Source organism: Balaenoptera acutorostrata (genome assembly GCF_949987535.1).
Source record: "Balaenoptera acutorostrata chromosome 6 unlocalized genomic scaffold, mBalAcu1.1 SUPER_6_unloc_3, whole genome shotgun sequence".
In the NCBI taxonomy this organism is placed as follows: domain Eukaryota; kingdom Metazoa; phylum Chordata; class Mammalia; order Artiodactyla; family Balaenopteridae; genus Balaenoptera; species Balaenoptera acutorostrata.
In genome coordinates this window covers 264,505-287,856 of record NW_026645492.1, presented here as the reverse complement: position 1 = coordinate 287,856, position 23,352 = coordinate 264,505, and the positions used below count along the sequence as shown (strand labels likewise).

Genomic DNA, 23,352 nt, shown 5'->3' with positions numbered 1-23,352 from the left:
CAACAGCAAGGAAAGGACAGATTTAATAAACAGCCTTGCAGTAACTAGGTAGTTACCTAGGAAGAAAAACTGGAGCCTTAAATTCAGGATAGATCAAATTTTTAAATGTGAAAAGTCAAATAACAGAAATACCCAACTGTACTTTTAACATTCAACCAGTAGCAGATACACTTTTTCCCTTGAAAAAAGGTGCAGAAAAAGAATGCATAGTATGTTACAATTTGTATTCCATCATATAGCATTTATACATATAGATACATTTATGTATCTATATGGTATTTCTGGAGGGTATACAAGAATTTGGTCTTGGTACCTATTTCTTTGAAAGGGAACTAGAAGATGCCTGTCAGGGATAGGAGAGAGACTTAATTTTTTTACTGTTTGAATCAAGAAGATGTATTAGTTAATTAAACAAAGAAATTAAAATATATGTCAGAAAACAAAAACAAAAAACCTATACATAATAGTATATAATTAGTAGGACCTAAACAAGGTTAATTTGGTAACCCAAATTCTGCCAGTAAAATATTGTATAGGGGTCTAAAATGTATCTGAAAATAATATAAAAAGAGAACTGATATAGTTACTGACTCTTATAAGACACATCAATTAAAGGCAAAATAATGTCCAGGTCCTTAGGGATTTTTTTACCCTTGAGAACTGGTGTAAGCTACTACTTTACTATAAGGGAGTTAAGAAAGACATCCCCTCTTTAATTTTTCTTCTAGACACACTGCATATTTCATGGCCTGAAATTGTATATGCACCAAATGAACAAAAATAAATAGAAACTTTGATTTAAAAAGTACCTCAAGGCAATACAAAAAAAAGAAGTCATTTTAATTTTTGATACATATTAAAACATTTCAGTCAGTTCTTCCTGACAGCATAACACGACAAATACACAAGACCTCAAACATGCTTTAAAATGACATTCAGCAAAGTATTTAAAATTTAATAAATAGCAATAATCATACACAAATACATTTTTCATACTCAAACATTAAGCTACTAAAACAGACAGCTAAAGAATAAATAAATGGGAATTGACAATAAAAAAATATGCGGGGTTTTGCAATTCATTTTACTTAAAAAAGGGAGGTGATCTGAATGATTTCTTAATTTGCTTTTCAACATGTAGCATGATCCTCCCCTTATGAATCAAATATATTGAAAAAATCACTGTCTTACTATAAAGCAGTTTTTAAATACAACAAATAAATATGAAACTAGCAAAGCAACCTCAAGTTGTAATAAAAATGCCCCCTCACGCCCCCCCCCCCATAAGCTATGGAAATATATAGTCATTATGATAGCAAATAATAGTATTTAAAGTCATAGTGCTTCTGCACGAAACTCATCTGAGACCTTGATATGATTTTAGTGCAAATCCCTAGGGTCCAATACAAGCATAACCCTGTATCAGGGAAAGACATTACCAGTTGGAACTTATCTTGTACAATTTTTGTACATATTTTATAAAGTTCAAGATTTAATGCATAGTAGAATATCTTCATCCGCTTAATTCTGTCCTTAAATAGAGATAAAAAAAGAAATGATTTGGGCTTTTTACCATTTGGTTTGTACCATATTAGAGTATTAAAGTCAACATTAGAAAATTTATAAAAGAGTTTTGTTTTTGCCATTAATTTATCTAACTCTATCTAAATTTCACATCACTGCATGTTAAACATGAGAAAAAATTTTAGACAGTTTTTTTCCCTTTGACAAGCTCATATTATGAAATCTAATAATGTTTAGACAGATGTTATACAAATAAAAACAGGTGAGAATAAGGACTTTTTCTCTTTTTATATTAACAACCTTAACATCTAGTATATTAAGTTACAAGATGTATTGGCAAAAGCATAAAGGGTTCAATTAAAAGAAGGTATTATTTTGAACAAAGAAACGTTTTAACATAGGATAGATAGAAACTGACAGTCAAATGAGTTTCTGCAGCCATATCTCTACTGCGAACTATAGTACCAGGATGAAAACAATTAGAAACAAATGGAAGAACATTATTGAACAATCTGAATACATAATGCATTTTTAGCTGCTAAAATAGTAAACTCTAAAGTTTATAGAGTTACAGGTGTTTAATTTAAGCATGCAGGCTAACATATGATAGTAAGAAATCACCCTGCATCTTTTTTCTTTTTAAATTAAAACTAGTTTAATTGTAAAGTTCCAAAACAATGAATGGATATTGCTCCAACTTGTATCCAATCTCCCTGACGGGATTCTTGTACCTAACAAAGTAACAAAGCTTCATCATCACCCGTTTCATTTTTCAGCATTGCTTCTAAGCAAGAGTCTGGTATCTGGGCAGTGTGGACAATACCGCAGCGCTCACAGGGGCCATCGCGATTACTTGGTCTTACTCCAGGGTCTGCTGCACTATATGGTTGTCTGAACCTTTGCCCTTGATCGGAGGCAAGATCAAGAAGAGGTCTGGAACAGTCATTCGCGTCAAAGTCTGAAGCTCCTTCAGAAACTGGAATCAGCATTTCGACATCATCATCTTCTTCTCTTCCATTTACCCCATTATCAAGTTGTCTCAAAGGGCTCTGGTTCTGACTTACGGAGCGTGATTGCCCTAATGTAAAACGTACCCAACGTAGCCCCTGAGTCATACGACTTAGCGCACTTGTGAGCTGGTGACGCGCCGGACTCACACTTGGGGGTTCCGCACTTGTCACATCCCGTCCGGTTTCTGTGTGACCACCTCGGGTATTCTGAGTGGAGGAACTTCCACTTGCTCCCACTGTTGCTTCTACCGCTGTTGTGGCAGGGATTTTTTGAGGCAAAGGAGCTGCAACCCCGCCAGATGCTCCTACCGTATCTCTTCTCTCATTTTCTGTGTCTGTGTCGTCAGATTCCACAGAAAACAAACTTCTGTGAGTATGATTTCTTTCAGGTTCTCTGTTGGTACTCTGACTAGGGGCAACCTCATCCCCATCTGCTGAGACCAGAGCCAATGACCCTGAATGGCGTGATCTTGCGAAATTAAAAATACGATTCCAGATGTTGCTCGATCTGCCTGCCATAGGAAGTCTGATTGAAGTAAATCCAGGCTGAGACCGTACAGCTAGCCTCAGGTTTTCCAAAACAGAAGCCTGCGGAAAAAAACAAAGAAAGAAAGAAAGAAAAGATCTTAAAACAGCTAACAACGAGGTATTAAGATGGAAAACACCCTTCTATTCAGCATGTGTTGTGGATGAAAGTTCTATTACTCATTTTACGGTCTATGGAGGATGAATTAAATTCTCTCATCGATACAGGTTCACCTCACTCCAGAATCTAACCTATAACTTGAACCACTGTTCACTGTGTTTAAGATTTTCTCGATACTTCATTTTATATATGAACTTTAAAATGATGTTTAATGCCAATTACAACAGCAATTTTATTTCAAAACTTCACATAGTAATCCAATCCTAGAAATGCACCAAAGATGGAAAATAAAAGTATTTGATACTTCTTTAGCTACGAAGATAGAAGAATCTCTACAATAATTCTCTAAATGACCTAAAGGAGTGTGAAAACTAGGCTGTTTGTTTTTTTTGTTTTAACACAGCACAAGTTAGACTTGATTTACAAGGATGAAACCTTCCAAAACCTGTAAAAATTATATCTCACAGTTGGTTCTCAAGGATTTGTTGAATGAGTGGATATTGAGGATATCCATAAATTGAGGATATCCATAAATAAATATCCATAAATATTTATTATAAATAAATACAAATTTATTTATATTGTCATAAACAAAGGAATTACTGTATTTGTAATGCAGCACAGGAAACAAAAAGCCAAAGAAATTAACTTGTTTATAGCCCTATTCAATGGTATCTGAGACATTTGGGTTCCTTCTCAATCTTAAAGATTTAAGTCTTGGGCTTCCCTGGTGGCGCAGTGGTTGAGAATCTGCCTGCTAATGCAGGGGACACGGGCTCGAGCCCTGGTCTGGGAAGATCCCACATGCCAAGGAGCAACTGGGCCCGTGAGCCACAACTACTGAGCCTGCGCATCTGGAGCTTGTGCTCCGCAACAAGAGAGGCCGCGATAGTGAGAGGCCCGCGCACCGCGATGAAGAGTGGCCCCCGCTTGCCGCAGCTAGAGAAAGCCCTTGCACAGAAACGAAGACCGAACACAGCCAAAAATGAATAAATAAATAAATAAATAATAAAAATAAAGGAATTCCTTTAAAAAAAAGTCTTTAAAAAAAAAAGATTTATGTCTTATTTTCTACAGCTTCATGTTAAACATAAATTATAACCTTATTCTTTGAAAATTGGTGATTTTTAATTAGTGCATATGGGAGGTGACCATATTGCCCAACTGAAAGAAAAATCATCTAGATTTTCTTTTTTCTAGATGAATGAATATCGGAATTAAAAAAAAAAAAAAACTACAGTATTTACAAAAACAGTCTTTAAGCTCCAGCTAGTGGTTACAAAAAGGAGTAATCAAACTTGGAACAAACACAGCTTTCATCAATCTGGCATTTAGTATTTAAAATACAGTATTTCCAAGAAACAATGGTGAATTGATATACTCCCTTTCAAAAGGTGATACAGTTTCCCTCCGCCAAAATGAATGGCTCTTGCCTATCCCCCCACAGAAAAAAGGAAGGGAAGAGAATAAGAAGATGTGATAACATATGTTTTCCATCTCTGTTTGTGACTGGTATTGAAGTAAATCCAAGCTGATACCGTACAGCTAGCCTCAGGTTTTCCATATAGATTTGTGATTTCCATATACACCCTTTGAACATAATCCCTGGAATATAATTCACAGAAAGCTAAGAAGCTACTATCACAGGAATATTTCATAGTCTAGCCTTAGTAAATAACAGATTGCCAATAAGAAATCTGAATATCAGCACATAAAATTTACTATATAAATAAGTAAGAGTTTTCACCAATTGGGAATGTAACTATAAACTAACTGAAACAAAAAAAAAAAGTGGCTCACATCCCTATGAACTCCATAGAGTTGGTCCTCCTCATTTGGCATTCACATTCTAAGGCTTTGTGTGAGCACTGTCATTAAATCCAGCAATGAATACAAGGCTCTTCAGATATCCTCCACTTTTATGCAGCTGCCACCCACAATGCCTTCAGCACACTTCAAAGCCAACTTTAACAGTATAATCTGTCAGTGAGATGAAGCTCTCTACTGGCTTCAAAGTCTGTTTAATTAAATGATTGCCAATTTAACATTAGATTCTACAAGGGGATCTCATGATTGTTTTAGGAATAATTTTATATACTTCTTCCATTTATGAAGCAGAAGAAAAGGATTCTTCAGAAAGGATCGCTATTTTGAATGAGTTGGTAATCAGAAGATTATTTTTCTTTTTAAAAACAAATAAGGAAATTTGATAATTTATTACCAAAAGTTTCAAACATAAGAGTGTAATCTCATTAACTGAATAAAATCTAGTTTACCATTTGCAAACATATTTTATTTTAAAACTTTGTTGAAGCAGAATTCCCTCACAAGGGTAAATTATAACCCTACAAAAATGCTGTAGTAGGTAGTAAAGAATTGAAACCTTACCCAAAGTGAGGTCTGACCTTTGCCCTTTACTTCTGGGATGAGACCTCAGACCTTGGAGTGTCAGCTTTGACAGGAGTGTCATTGCATGGAGACTTGGGCCAGCCAGAGAGTAGCACCGCGTTTTCGGTGGAGGCTCTGAGCCACACCAATGTGATGTAGCGTGGGAGAGTTGAGTCAGCAGAATCAGTCAACCTCTGGAGAGGCTAGAGACTGGGATCAGCCACGTGTGCAATTAATCATGCCTATGTGATGGAGCTCCAGTAAAAACCCTGGACACCGAGTTTGGGTGAGCTCCCCTAGTTGGCAATGTTTCGTGCATACTGTCACACACCTGTGTCGAGAGAATAACACTGTCCTGACTTTATGGGGAAAAGACAATTGGAAGGGTCGTGTTTGGTACCCTCCTGAACCCTGTCCTACGTGTCTCTTCCTTTGGCTGATTTAATCTGGATCCTTTCCCAGCAATAATAGTTACACCAGCTTATACTATTAAGTAAAACAGCTTTCAATGAGTTCTCAGTCCTTCTAGTGAATTATCAAACCTGAGGATGGTTTGGGAGCCCCGGAACTTAAAATTGGTTTTAGAAGTAAGGGCTGTCTTGTGTGGACTGTGCCCCCTCTAACTTCACAGTTGACTAACCTCTTGAAGGTAGCCTCAGGATATAGGGGTGCGGTGATACATGGTGGAGTGGGTGGATGGAATTAACCATCCTCTGAATTCCTACCTAAAAAGAACCCTTCCCCATGGCAGGGACAACAATATATAAAAGCCACAATGTAGGTTTTTCCTATGTTGCACACAAAATTCCAACCAGTGGAAGTTCTGAATTTCTTACTTAGCAAATTACATCAAATTCTCACAAAGATTTCCTAAAAGACTCAAATAAGATGACCCACTGTAATTGGAAACCTATTTAACAAAAAGGAAACGGTCTTTCATTTTGAACAGAATTAAATTACTGGGAAAACAATGTTCATCAATTTTTCTTAATTCTGATACTGGGAACAACTTTTAGAAATGATTCTGGATGAATTTACATTTTAAATGTAGAAACCTTAATGCCCTTAAGAACCCTGGGCACAATTGTAAGCATTGAAAAAGAAATTAAAAAAGAAATTGCAGGGAACTATATTTGATATCTTATAATAATCTATTATGGAAAAGAATCTGAAAAAGAATATATATATATATATGTATAACTGGATCACTTTAATGTACACCCGAAGTAAAAAATCACTCACAAAAATTTAAAGAATTCAGAAACATTAATAAAGAATGAGTTACTATTTAAAGAAAATGATATGAATTTTTAAGCACTGTAAAATCCAGCTGTGAAGAAGTTTTCTCTCAAGTCAGGTAGAAATGTTAACTTAATTTCAACAACTTTTATTTTAATCTAGCATGTTACTAATCTATTACTAAGCATATCAACTTTAGTATTTCTTTGTAAATCTTTGAAATAGTTCAAGTAGAAAATAAGCTGTCAAACTTTACTTTTGAATTTTAACCCACTAAATTATCCTAAACAGTAAAATGCTTAAGAATCACCTAACCAAATCAGAAGTAAAGAATGAAAAGTAGACTTCTGAATGTGTTAAAATACAATGAAACAATTAGAGTTGACCCTTGAACAACATGGGCTTGAAAAGCACGGGTCCACTTATATGTGGATTTTTTTCAATAGCAAATACTATAGTACTACATGATACATGGTTGGTTGAATTTATGGATGTTGAGCCCCAGACACAGAGGTCTGACTAGAAAGTTACATGTGAATTTTCACCTGCACGGAGGGTGGGTGTCCCTAGCCCCCTCGTTGTTCAGGGGTCAACTGTATAATTTCAAATCCTCCATATATTTAATTCTTTTTTTTTTTTTTTCTTTTTTTTTTTTTTTTTTTAAAGATTTATTTTTTTATTGATTAATTGATTGATTGATTGATTGCTATGTTGGGTCTTCGTTTCTGTGCTAGGGCCTTCTCTAGTTGTGGCAAGCGGGGGCCACTCCTCATCACGGTGCGCGGGCCTCTCACCATCGCGGCCCCTCCTGCTGCGGAGCACAGCTCCAGACGCGCAGGCTCAGTAATTGTGGCCCACGGGCCCAGCCGCTCCGCGGCACGTGGGATCCTCCCAGACCAGGGCTCGAACCCGCGTCCCCCGCATTAGCAGGCAGACTCCCAACCACTGCGCCACCAGGGAAGCCCCATATATTTAATTCTTAACTTGACTGCAAAAATTCTGACACAGTCAAGGATACTTTACCATTATATACAAGTATAGATTTCATTTTAAGAGGTACAGAAAGAGAAATAATAAGTTGCAACATACCTGATTAGGTGGACAAACAGGAAAATCTTCAACTGGTGGAATTAAACCCTGAGCAATCAATTGTCCATAAGAGGGAGGAGCTTCTCTTCTTAACAATTCTGCTTCCACTCTGGACAACTGTGTTTCAAATGATCTTTGAGAGAAACAGGGGGATGAAAAGGATTTTAAAAAAAGGCAAGCCAAAACAGTAATTTTTAAATTATCAACAATTAAAACAATCTGAATTTTAATATACTTGTTCATTTGTAAAGCTTACTTAGCCAACATTTGATGAGTATCTATACTACCCTACACTGAGAACACAAAGATGAAGCAGACAGTTTAGTCTCATGCGGTTTTACACTAGGGGTCTGGATCACTAAGTTTTAATAAATTAGATATCCCTGTAAAAGATAAAAGTACTAGATCTTTAAACCCCTAAGAACATAGGGGCTTGAGACTTGAGGTGAAAGTATTTGAAAATTCTTAGAAGACACTTTATTCATCAAGTCCAACACATTTACTTTTCAGATAAGGAAAAGAGTGAAATGAGTCACCAAAACCCTTTCTGGAATAACTTGTTCTTAAACTCAAGACCTCTGGTCTTCATTGTACTCTTATGTTGCAATGTAGTAAAACATTTTCTGGCCATTTATACTGAACCAAAGATAAGATGCACTTGGTTATTGTGATACTGTGCATCTATTCTTAGCTGTCTGGTATGTGACTTCTTTGTTGTATCTATCATTTGTAATTCTCCTGGGACTGACGGTCATGGTCTCCACAGGAGCTTTCTAGAAGGCCCCTCTGCCATCAGCTTCTCCCAGGTCCAGTCTCTCCTCTACCACACAAAAGACAGCTCTCCCTGAAGGCCACCCTTTAACGCTGAACCACTTCTTAACTGAGATCTTCGACTTTTATACCACTTTATTTTATAGCTCTTACAACATTTATATTTTTTGTCATCTAATTCTACCCAACAGTTCCTTCCTTCTAACTGTAAACTGCCCATGAGATTACTCCTACGCATTTCTCTATTCACCTGTATAATGCTTTCAACACAGAAGGTTCTCAAATATCTGGAATTGTTGAATTAATATTTATAAAAACCGAGGTTAAAGAGCAACCACCGAGAATTACAGCTTGCAAAATTCCTGTAAGACAGATTAACCTGAAAACAGGAACTGATAAATACTGATTGGCTTTTCTCACCTCATAACTCTTAGTATTTATTTGTTTTTTAATGTTCTTATTAGGTTTTTGAGTCATAGGCTTTTCATAGTCATTTTATAAATCATAAGAAGTATTTATTTCTCAACAATATAACAAAAATATATTGCTAATCTCATTTAAAAAAATGTGTTGTAAATATTTGGGCCACGCTTTTACTGTAGAGAGCATAAGCACTATAGTTTTGTCTTGATACTGACCTTCGTTCAAACATTCTCAGAGAATAAAGCTTACAAGTACATCCCAAGGCAATGACCAGTAACAGGCCACAGATAAGGCTGCCTATGACGGCTGCAGTTATGACTCGGGTAGGCACGATTACCGGGCAATTCTCCTCGTCGCTGCCATCGCCACAGTCGTCCTGAGAGTCACACACCCAGCTTTCAAACACGCAACGATTGTTTTTACAATGAAAATTTCCTGGCTGGCAAAAAAAGCAGTTTTTTTCATCGGAGCCATTTGGGCAATGATTCTGGTAGTTGCAGCGATCAGAACGAGGGTAACAGACGCCGTTCCGGGAACATGGGAACTCTTCCTTTTGGCACATGGTACAATTGATTTCATCCCTTCCGTTTGGGCAATGCCAATACCCATCACAGCGCTGCTGCCCCGTATAACACCCCCAGTTCCCTCCGCAGGGTATTTCCCATGGCAAACAGAAGCCGTCTACTTGGTAAGTAGCATTAAATCCCCTGGCAGCGTTGACTTTATCGGCACAGAAATGTACCCTTATCTGTCCAGAAGAAGACACGACAGTGAGAGGCGCATGAGAATCAAAAGCAGTTAACACACGCAAAAGCTTGTGTGGATTCTCCTCTAATCCATCGTATATTTTGACATCATCACCATAACCAGTACCATCCAGTTTAAAGTCAGTGAAGCGTAAGATGACTTTGCGATGATCACCAGTGTCTATTAACCAGGTGCAATTGCTTCCAGGAGGATAAAAGTCTGGATAATTGGGAGAATTAAAAGTACCATAAAAATATTTTAACCACTGCCCACAAGTTGGCACATCACAGTCTATCTCGTCTCCAAGGTCAAGGCAGTCAATGTTCCCATCACATTGTAAAGATTCGGGGAGGCAAGTGTAAACTTTGGTAAACCGAGATAGACACTGGAACTGGTTGTAAGCACAGGGTTGGAAAGCGGCCGATGTTGGAGGATTCACTTCTTTGGCACAGATCTCTTCATCAGAACTATCTCCACATTCGTCCATGTTATTGCATTTCCAGGCTGCTGGTATACACTTTCCATTACCACAACGAAACTGGTCACAAGCACAGTTTGGTTCCTCAGATTTCCCTGGGAGGACATTGGGAGGAGGGAGATGGAGAGATAAGGAGGAAAAAACATACTCTTTAAGGGGTATGTAACAGCAAGTGGCATTTTTATCATAAATGTTGATTAGCCCAAATGATAGTTGGGCTTGATCAAAAAGAGGTTAAACTCTAATGACAAATTAATATTGGCTTACTGATTACTCAACAATTTATTAAACACTTATGATTTGTTCCATGAAGATCTCTACAGCTGATCTAAAGAGAAAAGACCAATCCTGTTTTTGCAGAAGCTATTTTACTGCAGAACATTTAGTAAAGTGATGTAAGATATATAAGTTAGTAGGATGTATTGCCTAAGAATTTCAAATACTCTATTGTATAAACATTTTGCAATGAAGAAAAACTCCTCTATAATAATCACCTTTTCAAATCCAGTTTTAATATTCTTTTTGAGTTGTTCATATATATATTATATATATATATATATATATATACACACACACATACACACAATATTTTGCTTTGTGTATCATAGCATATTTTGCAAGCCCATTATTTAGACTCAAATTTTTGCTAAGATTATCATAAGTTAACTTTATTCTATTTCTAACATTTCATGTAACCACAACATGGTACTTCCATTTTATAATTTCTATTGTTTTAATACAACTGCAAAATATTTTATGAATCTGAGCTAAAGGTATAAATTTACTCAACAAAACAGTAGGGGGAAGAAGAGAGAAAAGAATTGAAATGTTTATAGAATTCTGATTATCTTAGTGGACTACCTTAAATATATAACAATAATGAGGTAGGGAAGGAAAACCAAACATTAGATTCCTACAGTCCACACTGATGATGTCGGCCAATGCTTACCTCTCCATTAACAACTTTTATTTACTGGCAAATAGGTGACAGAAAATGTGCTTCAGCACCTAAGTAAATATTACAAAGACTGTGCTTTTAATAAAAAAGAGAAAAAGCAGCATATGTTGCTAAAGGAGACCATGTAATTTCAGAAAATGTAAAATGATTTTCAGCAAAAATTTACATAACTCTAATGCTCTGAGTTCTTCATATTTATATGATCTGCTCACTCTGTTTGGATAAAGTTTAAGAATTAGCATAAGAAGACTTCTGATACTACAAACTACGAAAGTGAAATTGATTGTCTTTTCTTTGAAGGTGTAAAGACAAGGGTAATGCACACACAAAAATACATTCTGAAGTAACTTGCAGGATACTGGTAAACACTTGAGGGGAAAAAGTTCCTTTTAAAATAAACGTATTCAAAATATTTAAAAAGAAAACTGGGGCTTCCCTGGTGGTGCAGTGGTTGAGGGTCCGCCTGTCAATGCAGGGGACACGGGTTCGAGCCCTGGTCTGGGAAGATCCCACATGCCACGGAGCAACTGGGCCCGTGAGCCACAATTGCTGAGCCTGCGCATCTGGAGCCTGTGCTCCGCAACAAGAGAGGCCACGATGGTGAGAGACCTGCGCACCGCGATGAAGAGTGGCCCCCGCTCGCCGCGACTAGGGAGAGCCCTCGCACAGAAATGAAGACCCAACACAGCCAAAAATAAATAAATAAATAAATAAATTTATTAAAAAATTAAAAAAAAAAAAAGAAAGAAAACTGACCTTAATTTGTAAAATTAATCATTTTATTAGGATTATACAAAATGCCTTTTGGAGACCCGGATCTATGGCACCTGAACCTTTAGCTTCTAATTCCTCAATCTCAGCTGCCTTGAGGATTGAGTCACAATTAAATGGACATTGTTTAGAAGGCGAGTCCCAAAGTGACTGAGCAGTAAATACTATAGAATTCTGTTCCATATCTTTCTTCTTATTTAAAAACACACCTGAAAAGTATGCCAGTCTGAAACCCTTCCTAGAGATACTGTCATCGGAATGGAACCTGATCCAGACGTGGTCTTGTGAAGAAATATATGGTGGTGGGATTGTAGAACCACAGGCTCTGTAACTTTCAATATTCTTGTATGTTTCTATCGTCAACCAGTCCAAACTGCATCTTCTGGACCCTTGAATATCAAAATCCTGAAAACTACAAATAAAAAGTCAGAAAAGGCTACTGAAAAGGAAATTTTGGAAAAAAAATTTCATTAATAATACAAAGTAACTGAGGACTTTATTATAAGCCTCCATATATACACTGATTATCCTAGCTCTTCTAGGCCCACGACTATATCATCAGCAAATAATAATACTGCTTCTGTGTTCCTAACATTTACATCTCTTTCCCAGATTCCAGAACAATACCTCTTCATAAGTAACACGAAATTCCAAAAAAACGCTAAAAAACAGGAGACAGTTGGCACGATGTTTCTTTTTCTTCTCCCTGTGTGTGTTTAGGAAGGACCACTTCTAATTCTTAGCACCCTAAATTGTTCTCTGTTTGAACCACTCCATAATTCGATGAACTCAAAGACATAGAGGAAGTCTGCCTTCTCTAGATTAGACTGGTTCATCTGCTTGCTTAATGAGTTTACAGCTTACATTTTCAGGAGAGCAAATAGCAAACCTGATCCAAGTAAAAAAGTTAAAAATGAACAAACAAAAAACTTCTTCAGTGAAAAGTCCCTGAGTTTGGGAATACTTTTCTACATAAATGATTTATAACCAAACGTTATCTTGTAGTTCATAAAATATGGGCATGAATAAACGGCAGAAAAGTCAAATAAGAAGCACATACAAAATTAGCCAGTGCTATGAGAAAAGAAAAAACAAAATAGCATTTTCTACTAACATGTCTCACCGAAAAGTGAGATTCCTGCCTTAAGCCAAGTGATGATAAAGTTAATTATCCAAGGATTATTGTACCAGGATATTTCCTCTTTAAATATTCTGGGGGCTTCCCTGGTGGTGCAGTGGTTGAGAATCTGCCTGCCAATGCAGGGGACACGGGTTCGAGCCCTGGTCTGGGAGGATCCCACATGCTGCGGAGCAACTAGGCCCGTGAGCCACAATTACTGAGCCTGCGCGTCTGGAGCCTGTGCTCCGCAACAAGAGAGGCCACGATAGTGAGAGGCCCACGCACCGTGATGAAGAGTGGCCCCCGCTTGCCACAACTAGAGAAAGCCCTCGCGCAGAAATGAAGACCCAACACAGTCATAAATAAATAAATAAACAAATACTTTAAATATTCTGAGTAACTATAACAATTTGACTGCTTCCAGTTTTTCACTATTATGAACAATGCTGGAATCCTTATACATGTTCTCTCCACACACACATAAGCAAGTATTTCTCTAGGACAAATTTTTCTAGAAGTAGAATTGCTAGGTCAAAAGACACAATTCCACTTTAAATTTGATAGCAACACTGAGAAAAATGTTTATACCAACTCACAATTCCACCAAGTGCTATGAAAAAGCACCTTATACCCCACAACTCTGGCAAAATGCAACATTTTATTTCTAAAGATTTGTTGCCAGTTAGGTGGATAAAAGAGATTTATCATTGTTCTAGTTTGCATTTCCTTATTTACTGAAATTGAAACACTTTTTCCTATGTTTATTAGCTATTTCTATTTCTTTTTCTGTGAATCACCTTGTTATATCCTTCGTACCTTACAATTTGTTCTTATTTAAGAGCTCTTTATATAGTATAAACGTGTATCTATTTGGGGCATGTATGTTATGCTAGATATATGTAGATCCACTCAAACCCTCATTCTCTCCAATAGTTGGTGCTGTCAGTCTTTCTTAATGGTATCTTTTACTGAGAAGTTTTTTTTTTTTTTTTTTAAGTATAGTTGACTTACAATAGTATATTAGTTTCAGGTGTACAACACACTGATTCGATGTTTTTACAGCTTATACACCATATAAAGTTATTATTGCATATTGGCTATATTCCCCTGTGCTGCATATTACATCCTTGTAACTTATTTATTTATTTTATACATAGTAGTCTGTACCTCTTAATACCCCTCACCTATCTTGTCCCTCTCCTTGATCTCTGTATCTGTGAGTCTGTTTCTGTTTTGTTATATTCGTTAATGTGTTTTATTTTTCAGATTCCATATAAACTGAAAACATACAGTATTTGTCTTTCTCTGTCTTACTTATTTCACGAAGCGTAATACCCTGTAGGGCCATCCATGTTGTTGCAAATGGCAAAATTTCACTCTTTTTTTATAGCTGAGAAATATTCCATTATATCACATCTTCTTTATCCACTTATCTGTTGATGGATACTTAGGTTGCTTCCATGTCTTGGCTACTATAAGTAATGCTGCTATGAACACTGGGATGCATATACCTTTTCAAATTTCTTTTTTCATTTTCTTTGGATATGAAGAGTGGAACTGCTGGATCGTCTGGTAATTCTATTTTTAATTTTTTGAGGAACCTGCGTACTGCTTTCCATAGTGGCTGTGCTGAATGGGAGAAGATATTTACAAATGTTATGTCCAATAAGGGGTTAATAATCCAAAGTATACAAAGAACTCATACAACTCAATATCAAAAAAAACAAACATCCCAATTAAAATATGCACAGAGGATCTGAACACACATTTTTCCAAAGAAGACACACAGATGCCAATAGGCACATGAAAAGATGCTCAACATTGCTAATCATCAGGGAAATACAACTCAAAACCACAATGAGATATCACCTCACATCTGTCAGAATGGTTACTATCAAAGCCATGTTGGCAAGGATGTGGAGAAAAGGGAACCTTTGTGCACTGTTGGTGGAGACGTAAACTGGTGTAGCCACTATGGAAAACACTACGGAGATTCCTCAAAAAATGAAAAATAGAACTACCATATGATCCAGCAATTCCACTCCTAGGTATTTACTGGAAGAAAAAAACACTAATTAGAAAACATATATGCACCCCAATTTTCATTGCAGCATTATTTACAACAGACAAAATATGGAAGTAATCAAAGTGTCCTTTAATATACTTTTTTTTCACACACACACACTGTATTTTATTTTTACAAGAGATAAATAGACTGACACCAAGCATTGTACATGGATGACCACAACAAAAGCAACAATGATTGCAATTACCAAACATGAAACACACTCATACTATGTCATAATATTGACATTCAGTCCAGTAATCCTCCACTGTAACAGCTCCTTTGCTTTGCAGTGAAAATTGATTTGTATATTCTTTGCCTCTGAGTCCTTGTGGGATTTTTTTTTTTTTTTAATTCAGACAGAAAGTCACAAAAATTATACTCATCCTCATCAGTTCACTCAGTCCCATGTAATTAATTTTTTTTTCATCTTGATCTTTTGTTAGCACTTTTATGAGTTCATCAGTTTTTCATTAGAGTTCTGAAAATGCTTATTCATTCAGTTCAGCAGTACAGTCAGTTACCAGAAACCTGTACTTGTCAGAGTCTTTTCCATGAATTTCTTGAAGATGAAACCCTTTTATAGGAACATATTTGCAAAATCATCAGAGTACACCCAGAACTGTCTGTAAATGACAAAAGACTTAAAAATGACCACGGTTAAAGATTTGATGAAAGTTCATAATAATGCAGTTGACAAGAAAATTAGTTATTTCTGAGATATACATTTTAAAGTAATAACTAGGATTATTACTTATAACATTATACCAGAACATATAAGATTTTTAGAAATTTCATGTAATGTCTGAAACATTTATATTAACATATTTCCATACATATTTCCATACAAATACAAATATAAGATTTTTAGAAATTTCATGTAATGTCTGAAACATTTATATTAACATATTTCCATACAAATAACCCAATGAAAGTTTAGTATTAGTTGTTTTGTTTTTTTTTTTATACTGCACGTTCTTATTAGGCATCAATTTTATACACATCAGTGTATACATGTCAATCCCAATCGCCCAATTCAGCACACCACCATCCCTACCTCACCGCAGTTTCCCCCCCTTGGTGTCCATATGTCCATTCTCTACATCTGTGTCTCAACTTCTGCCCTGCAAACTGGCTCATCTGTACCATTTTTCTAGGTTCCACATACATGCATTAATATACGATATTTGTTTTTCTCTTTCTGACTTACTTCACTCTGTATGACAGTCTCTAGATCCATCCACGTCTCAACAAATGACTCAATTTCGTTCCTTTTTATGGCTGAGTAATATTCCATTGTATATATGTACCACATCTTCTTTATCCATTCGTCTCTTGATGGGCATTTAGGTTGCTTCCATGACCTGGCTATTGTAAATAGTGCTGCAATGAACATTCAGGTGCATGTGTCTTTTTGAATTACGGTTTTCTCTGGGTATATGCCCAGTAGTGGGATTGCTGGGTCATATGGTAATTCTATTTTTAGCTTTTTAAGGAACCTCCATATTGTTCTCCATAGTGGCTGTATCAATTTACATTCCCACCAACAGTGCGAGAGGGTTCCCTTTTCTCCACACCCTCTCCAGCATTTGTTGTTTGTAGATTTTCTGATGATGCCCATTCTAACAGGGGTGAGGTGATACCTCATTGTAGTTTTGATTTGCATTTCTCTAATAATTAGTGATGTTGAGCATCTTTTCATGTGCTTCGTGGCCGTCTGTACGTCTTCTTTGGAGAAATGTCTATTTAGGTCTTCTGCCCATTTTTGGATTGGGGTGTTTGTTTCTTTGATATTGAGCTGAATGAGCTGTTTATATATTTTGGAGATTAATCCTTTGTCCGTTGATTCGTTTGCAAATATTTTCTCCCATTCTGAGGGTTGTCTTTTCGTCTTGTTTATGGTTTCCTTTGCTGTGCAAAAGCTTTGAAGTTTCATTAGGTCCCACTTGTTTATTTTTGTTTTTATTTCCAATACTCTAGGAGGTGGATCAAAAAAGATCTTGCTGTGATTTATGTCAAAGAGTGTTCTTCCTATGTTTTCCTCTAAGAGTTTTATAGTGTCCAGTCTTATATTTAGGTCTCTAATCCATTTTGAGTTTATTTTTGTGTATGGTGTTAGGGAGTATTCTAATTTCATTCTTTTACATGTAGCTGTCCAGTTTTCCCAGCACCACTTATTGAAGAGACTGTCTTTTCTCCATTGTCTATCTTTGCCTCCTTTGTCATAGATTAGTTGACCATAGGTGCGTGGGTTAATCTCTGGGCTTTCTATCTTGTTCCATTAATCTATGTTTCTGTTTTTGTGCCAGTACCATATTGTCTTGATTACTGTAGCTTTGTAGTATAGTCTGAAGTCAGGGAGTCTGATTCCTCCAGCTCCATTTTTTTGCCTCAAGACTGCTTTGGCTATTCGGGGTCTTTTGTGTCTCCATACAAATTTTAAGATGATTTGTTCTAGCTCCGTAAAAACCGCCATTGGTAATTTGATAGGGATTGCATTGAATCTGTAGATTGCTTTGGGTAGTATACTCATTTTCACAATGTTGATTCTTCCAATCCAAGAACATGGTATATCTCTCCATCTGTTGGTATCATCTTTAATTTCTTTCATCAGTATCTTATAGTTTTCTGCATACAGGTCTTTTGTCTCCCTAGGTAGGTTTATTCCTAGGTATTTTATTCTTTTTGTTGCAATGGTAAATGGGAGTGTTTCCATAACTTCTCTTTCAGATTTTTCATCATTAGTGTATAGGAATGCAAGAGATTTCTGTGCATTAATTTTGTATCCTGCAACTTTACCATATTCATTAATTAGCTCTAGCAGTTTTCTGGTGGCAGTTTTAGGATTCTCTATGTATAGTATCATGTCATCCGCAAACAGTGACAGTTTTACTTCTTCTTTTCCAATTTGTATTCCTTTTATTTCTTTTTCTTCTCTGATTGCCGTGACTAGGACTTCCAGAACTATGTTGAATAATAGTGGTGAGAGTGGACATCCTTGTCTTGTTCCTGATCTTAGAGGAAATGCTTTCAGTTTTTCACCATTGAGAATGATGTTTGCTGTGGGTTTGTCATATATGGCCTTTATTATGTTGAGGTAGGTTCTCTCTATGCCCACTTTCGGGAGAGTTTTTATCAGAAATAGGTGTTGAATTTTGTCAAAAGCTTTTTCTGCATCTGTTGAGATGATCATATGGTTTTTATTCTTCAATTTGTTAATATGGTGTATCACATTGATTGATTTGCATATATTGAAGAATCCTTGCATCCCTGGGATAAATCCCACTTGATCGTGGTGTATGATCCTTTTAATGTGTTGTTGGATTCTGTTTGCTAGTATTTTGTTGAGGATTTTTGCATCTATATTCATCAGTGATATTGGTCTGTAATTTTCTTTTTTTGTAGTGTCTTTGTCTGGTTTTGGTATCAGGGCGATGGTGGCCTCATAGAACGAGTTTGGGAGTGTTCCTTCCTCTGCAATTTTTTGGAAGAGTTTGAGAAGGATGGGTGTTAGCTCTTCTCTAAATGTTTGATAGAATTCACCTGTGAAGCCATCTGGTCCTGGACTTTTGTTTGTTGGAAGATTTTTAATCACAGTTTCAATTTCATTACTTGTGATTGGTCTGTTCATATTTTCTGTTTCTTCCTGGTTCAGTCTTGGAAGGTTATACCTTTCTAAAAATGTGTCCATTTCTTCCAGGTTGTCCATTTTATTGGCATAAAGTTGCTTGTAGTAGTCTCTTAGGATGCTTTGTATTTCTGCGGTGTCTGATGTAACCTCTCCTTTTTCATTTCTGATTTTATTGATTTGAGTCCTCTCCCTCTTTTTCTTGATGAGTCTGGCTAATGGCTTATCAATTTTGTTTATCTTCTCAAAGAACCAACTTTTAGTTTTATTGATCTTTGCTATTGTTTTCTTTGTTTCTATTTCATTTATTTCTGCTCTGATCTTTATGATTTCTTTCCTTCTGCTAACTTTGGGTTTTGTTTGTTCTTCTTTCTCTAGTTTCTTTAGGTGTAAGGTTAGATTGCTTACTTGAGATTTTCCTTCTTTCTTTAGGTAGGCTTGTATAGCTATAAACTTCCCTCTTAGAGCTGCTTTTGCTGCATCCCATAGGTTTTGGGTCGTCGTGTTTTCATTGTCATTTGTCTCTAGGTATTTTTTTATTTCCTCTCTGATTTCTTCAGTAATCTCTTGGTTATTTAGTAACGTATTGTTTAGCCTCCATGGGTTTGTCTGTTTTACGTTTTTTTCCCTGTAATTCATTTCTAATCTCATAGCGTTGTGATCCGAAAAGATGCTTGATATGATTTCAATTTTCTTAAATTTACTGAGGCTTGATTTGTGACCCAAGATGTGATCTATCCTGGAGAATGTTCCGTGCGCACTTGAGAAGAACGTGTAATCTGCTGTTTTTGGATGGAATGTCCTATATATATCAATTAAATCTAACTGGTCTATTGTGTCATTTAAAGCTTCTGTTTCCTTATTCATTTTCATTTTGGATGATCTGTCCATTGGTGTAAGTGAGGTGTTAAAGTCCCCCACTATTATTGTGTTACTGTCGATTTCCTCTTTTATAGCTGTTAGCAGTTGCCTTATGTATTGAGGTGTTCCTATGTTGGGTGCATATATATTTATAATTTTTATATCTTCTTCTTGGATTGATCCCTGGATCATTATGTAGTGTCCTTCCTTGTCTCTTGTAACATTCTTTATTTTAAAGTCTATTTTATCTGATATGAGTATAGCTACTCCAGCTTTCTTTTGATTTCCATTTGCATGGAATATCTTTTTCCATCCCCTCACTTTCAGTCTGTATGTGTCCCTAAGTCTAAAGTGGGTCTCTTGTAGACAGCATATATATGGGTCTTGTTTTTGTATCCATTCAGCCAGTCTATGTCTTTTGGTTGGGGCATTTAATCCATTCAGGTTTAAGGTAATTATCGATATGTATGTTCCTATGACCATTTTCTTAATTGTTTTGGGTTTGTGTTTGTAGGTCCTTTTCTTCTCTTGTGTTTCCCACTTAGAGAAGTTCCTTTAGCATTTGTTGTAGAGCTGGTTTGGTGGGGCTGAATTCTCGTACCTTTTGCTTGTCTGTAAAGCTTTTGATTTCTCCATCAAATCTAAGTGAGACCCTTGCCGGGTAGAGTAATCTTGGTTGTAGGTTCTTCCCTTTCATCACTTTAAGTATATTATGCCACTCCCTTCTGGCTTGTAGAGTTTCTGCTGAGAAATCAGCTGTTAACCTTATGGGAGTTCCCTTGTATGTTATTTGTCGTTTTTCCCTTGCTGCTTTCAATAATTTTTCTTTGTCTTTAATTTTTGCCACTTTGATTACTATGTGTCTCGGTGTGTTTCTCCTTGGGTTTATCCTGTATGGGACTCTCTGCGCTTCCTGAACTTGGGTGGCTATTTCCTTTCCCATGTTAGGGAAGTTTTCGACTATAATCTCTTCAAATATTTTCTCTGGTCCTTTCTCTCTCTCTTCTCCTTCTGGGACCCCTATAATGCGAATGTTGTTGCGTTTAATGTTGTCCCAGAGGACTCTTAGGCTGTCTTCATTTCTTTTCATTCTTTTTTCTTTATTCTGTTCCGCAGCACTGAATTCCACCATTCTGTCTTCCAGGTCACTTATCCGTTCTTCTGCCTCAGTTATTCTGCTATTGATTCCTTCTAGTGTAGTTTTCATTTCAGTTATTGTATTGGTCATCTCTGTTTGTTTGTTCTTTAATTCTCCTAGGTCTTTGTTAATCATTTCTTGCATCTTCTCAATCTTTGCCTCCATTCTTATTCCGAGGTCCTGGACCATCTTCACTATCATTATTCTGAATTCTTTTTCTGGAAGGTTGCCTATCTCCACTTCATTTAGTTGTTTTTCTGGGGTTTTTTCTTGTTCCTTCATCTGGTACATAGCCCTCTGCCTTTTCATTTTGTCTATCTTTCTGTAACTGTGGTTTTTGGTCTACAGGCTGCAGGATTGTAGTTTTTCTTGCTTCTGCTGTCTGCCCTCTGGTGGTTGAGCCCCAATTCCTCTCTCTTTAAACATAAAGTGATTGGACTTAAAGCAGTGCTTAAAGTTTACTGGTACTATACTCCTTGTTCAAAATTGCTCTGTGGCATAAGCCACAATGCAGTGAATTGTTGACACCTCCAAATCCCAGGTAGGCCCCAGAGTGCTCTCTCAGGAGGAAATTGAGGTCAGGTGTATCTGATGGCCTGTGTGCTTTCTGTGCTCCTGGTGATATGTGGGGGCTTTCAGGTGAGTGCAGTGGGTAGACTCATGGACTCTTAGTCTTGGCTGGGGGAGACAGCACTGTCGGGTTTATGTTTCCACATTTGCCTCCTTTTGTGTTGCCTTTCTCCCAGTTGCATTTAGCCTGATGAGAGGGAAGGAGGAGATGTCGGTAGCTGGGCAGGTGGTTCTCCAGGAGCAAATGTCAGGGACGGTTGTGTGGGCAAGATCCCTAGGCCCCATCCTGGCAATCTTGCTGTGCACTGAGCAGTCCAGATGAATCGGGTCCTTGACCAGAAGTCCATGAAACTTTTGGCAATCTAGGCAAAATTTGGGATCTGAGGATGGGCTCAGAAATTTCAGCAAGGATTTGGTGGTATCTTACCCTCGGGCTGTTTAAGAGCCCCTGGTTTTGAATGGCATGAAGCACCAGAGAGCCTTTGATCACATTCTATACAGCTGTCCTGTGTGTGGCCCTCCAGCAGCAAACCTTCTCTGCTGTGACCTCAGGGCAGGCCCCATTCCCCCCCCGCCCCGAGGCTCCTGCCCTGTGAAACACGAGGGTGTAACGCAGGCTGCTTGTCAGTGCTTGGCTCCTGGCTTGCCTGACGCAAAGTGTGGAGCATCTGCTCACCTTGTGCTGGTGCCCTTCCCAGAATCAATGGGCTCACAGCCCAGACATTTATGCTGAGTCTGGGGGCAGCTGTGCCCTGAGAAGCCATGTCTTGTCACTTGGCCCAGGGAGCACCTCCTCAACGGACCACACTTATCATATGGGCCTCCTGCTCTTGTGCCCTCTTGTTTTGTTCTGAGGCAGGTGGTTGTGATGGCCAGTACTGTGGGGTCTTGTGATCTCAGAGCAGACACTGGAGGCTGACTGACCCCACAGAGGTGGACAAGGACGTGGGCTCAGGCGATGGGTCCTTTCTTGGGTTTCTGCCTCTCCTCCCTGACTCCTGACCCTTGCTCTCAAAAGCTCACCTTTCTGTTGTAGTTGCCTCACCAGGGGGCAGTGACGGGCTTTGCCCCGCTGAACTATACCCTCGGGGTAGGTGGCCACAGCCTGGCTTGTCACACACTGGGGAAATCCTACACTGGGGAAGTCAGGATTGTGCCTTGCTGGGCTTGGAACCCAGGTAGAAAGGTAGATGGTGTGGGGCTGAGGGACTGATGCCCCAGCCCCAGGGCAGGTGACTTCTCCTGGGAGAGGCTGCCCATGGCCCCCTTTGGCCCCTCGACCCTGCAGAGGTGCTGATACACGCCCCCTGCAGGCCACAGCCTCTGTGCAGAGGATCTGCCCCAGTATCACATGAGAAGCCGGGCCCAGGAGCCTCGCTCTCTCTGAGAGCAGCTGGTCATCCCACACTGAGGGGCGTCTTCTCGGACACAGGGCACATAGCTGACCTGCAACTGACATATGGACTCTTCCCTGGGCTTTACCCCTGAATTTACCTCCATTCTTGTCTCCTGTCTCATGGCCCCTGCCTTTTCCCCCAGACACCGGAGATCTCCAGGCTTGGGTGGAGTATGGCATGTTGTCAAGCTCAGTGGTGTCCACCTCACCAGCCCACTGGAATCAAGCCCCAGGGAGCCTTTGAGAGAGCAAGACCAAGGACTTTAAGAAGACTACGGTTAATGTTAAGGAGCAGAGATTGTAAGATGAGGAACTTCACTAGTGTTTTTCAATCCGTAAGAAGAAGGAAATAGAAATTGCAGAATTGAAACTTGCACAGACATCAATAAATAATAGTTTACAGGCCTCAAGAAATAATAGTTTAACAAATGCCCCAGTCACCGAATCAAGGAAATGAGCACCATCCACAGGGTGTGCAAAGGAGGTGCCTGATCCCAGGAGCAGCATGGCCACGGCTCGGCTGAGAGCGA

General features: G+C 38.0%; 1 protein-coding gene across 5 annotated transcripts in view; it reads right to left on the bottom strand.

The window, feature by feature from the left end:
• Nucleotides 1-1,321: 1,321 nt before the first annotated feature.
• Nucleotides 1,322-23,352, bottom strand: part of LOC130706599 (low-density lipoprotein receptor-related protein 12-like) — a 171,143-nt gene continuing 149,112 nt past the window's right edge. For 4 of the 5 annotated variants that reach the window (XM_057539259.1, XM_057539260.1, XM_057539257.1 and 1 more), the window contains 3 exons: nt 9,306-10,410; nt 7,897-8,029; nt 1,322-3,122 (listed from right to left, as the gene is read on the bottom strand). In XM_057539259.1, coding sequence (XP_057395242.1) covers nt 2,256-3,122; nt 7,897-8,029; nt 9,306-10,410 — 2,105 coding nt within the window. In that variant the 3' untranslated portion in view covers nt 1,322-2,255. Of the gene's footprint in view, nt 3,123-7,896; nt 8,030-9,305; nt 10,411-12,253; nt 12,457-12,671; nt 12,998-23,352 lie in introns of those variants that run through there. The other variant, XM_057539256.1, reaches the window with a different exon arrangement.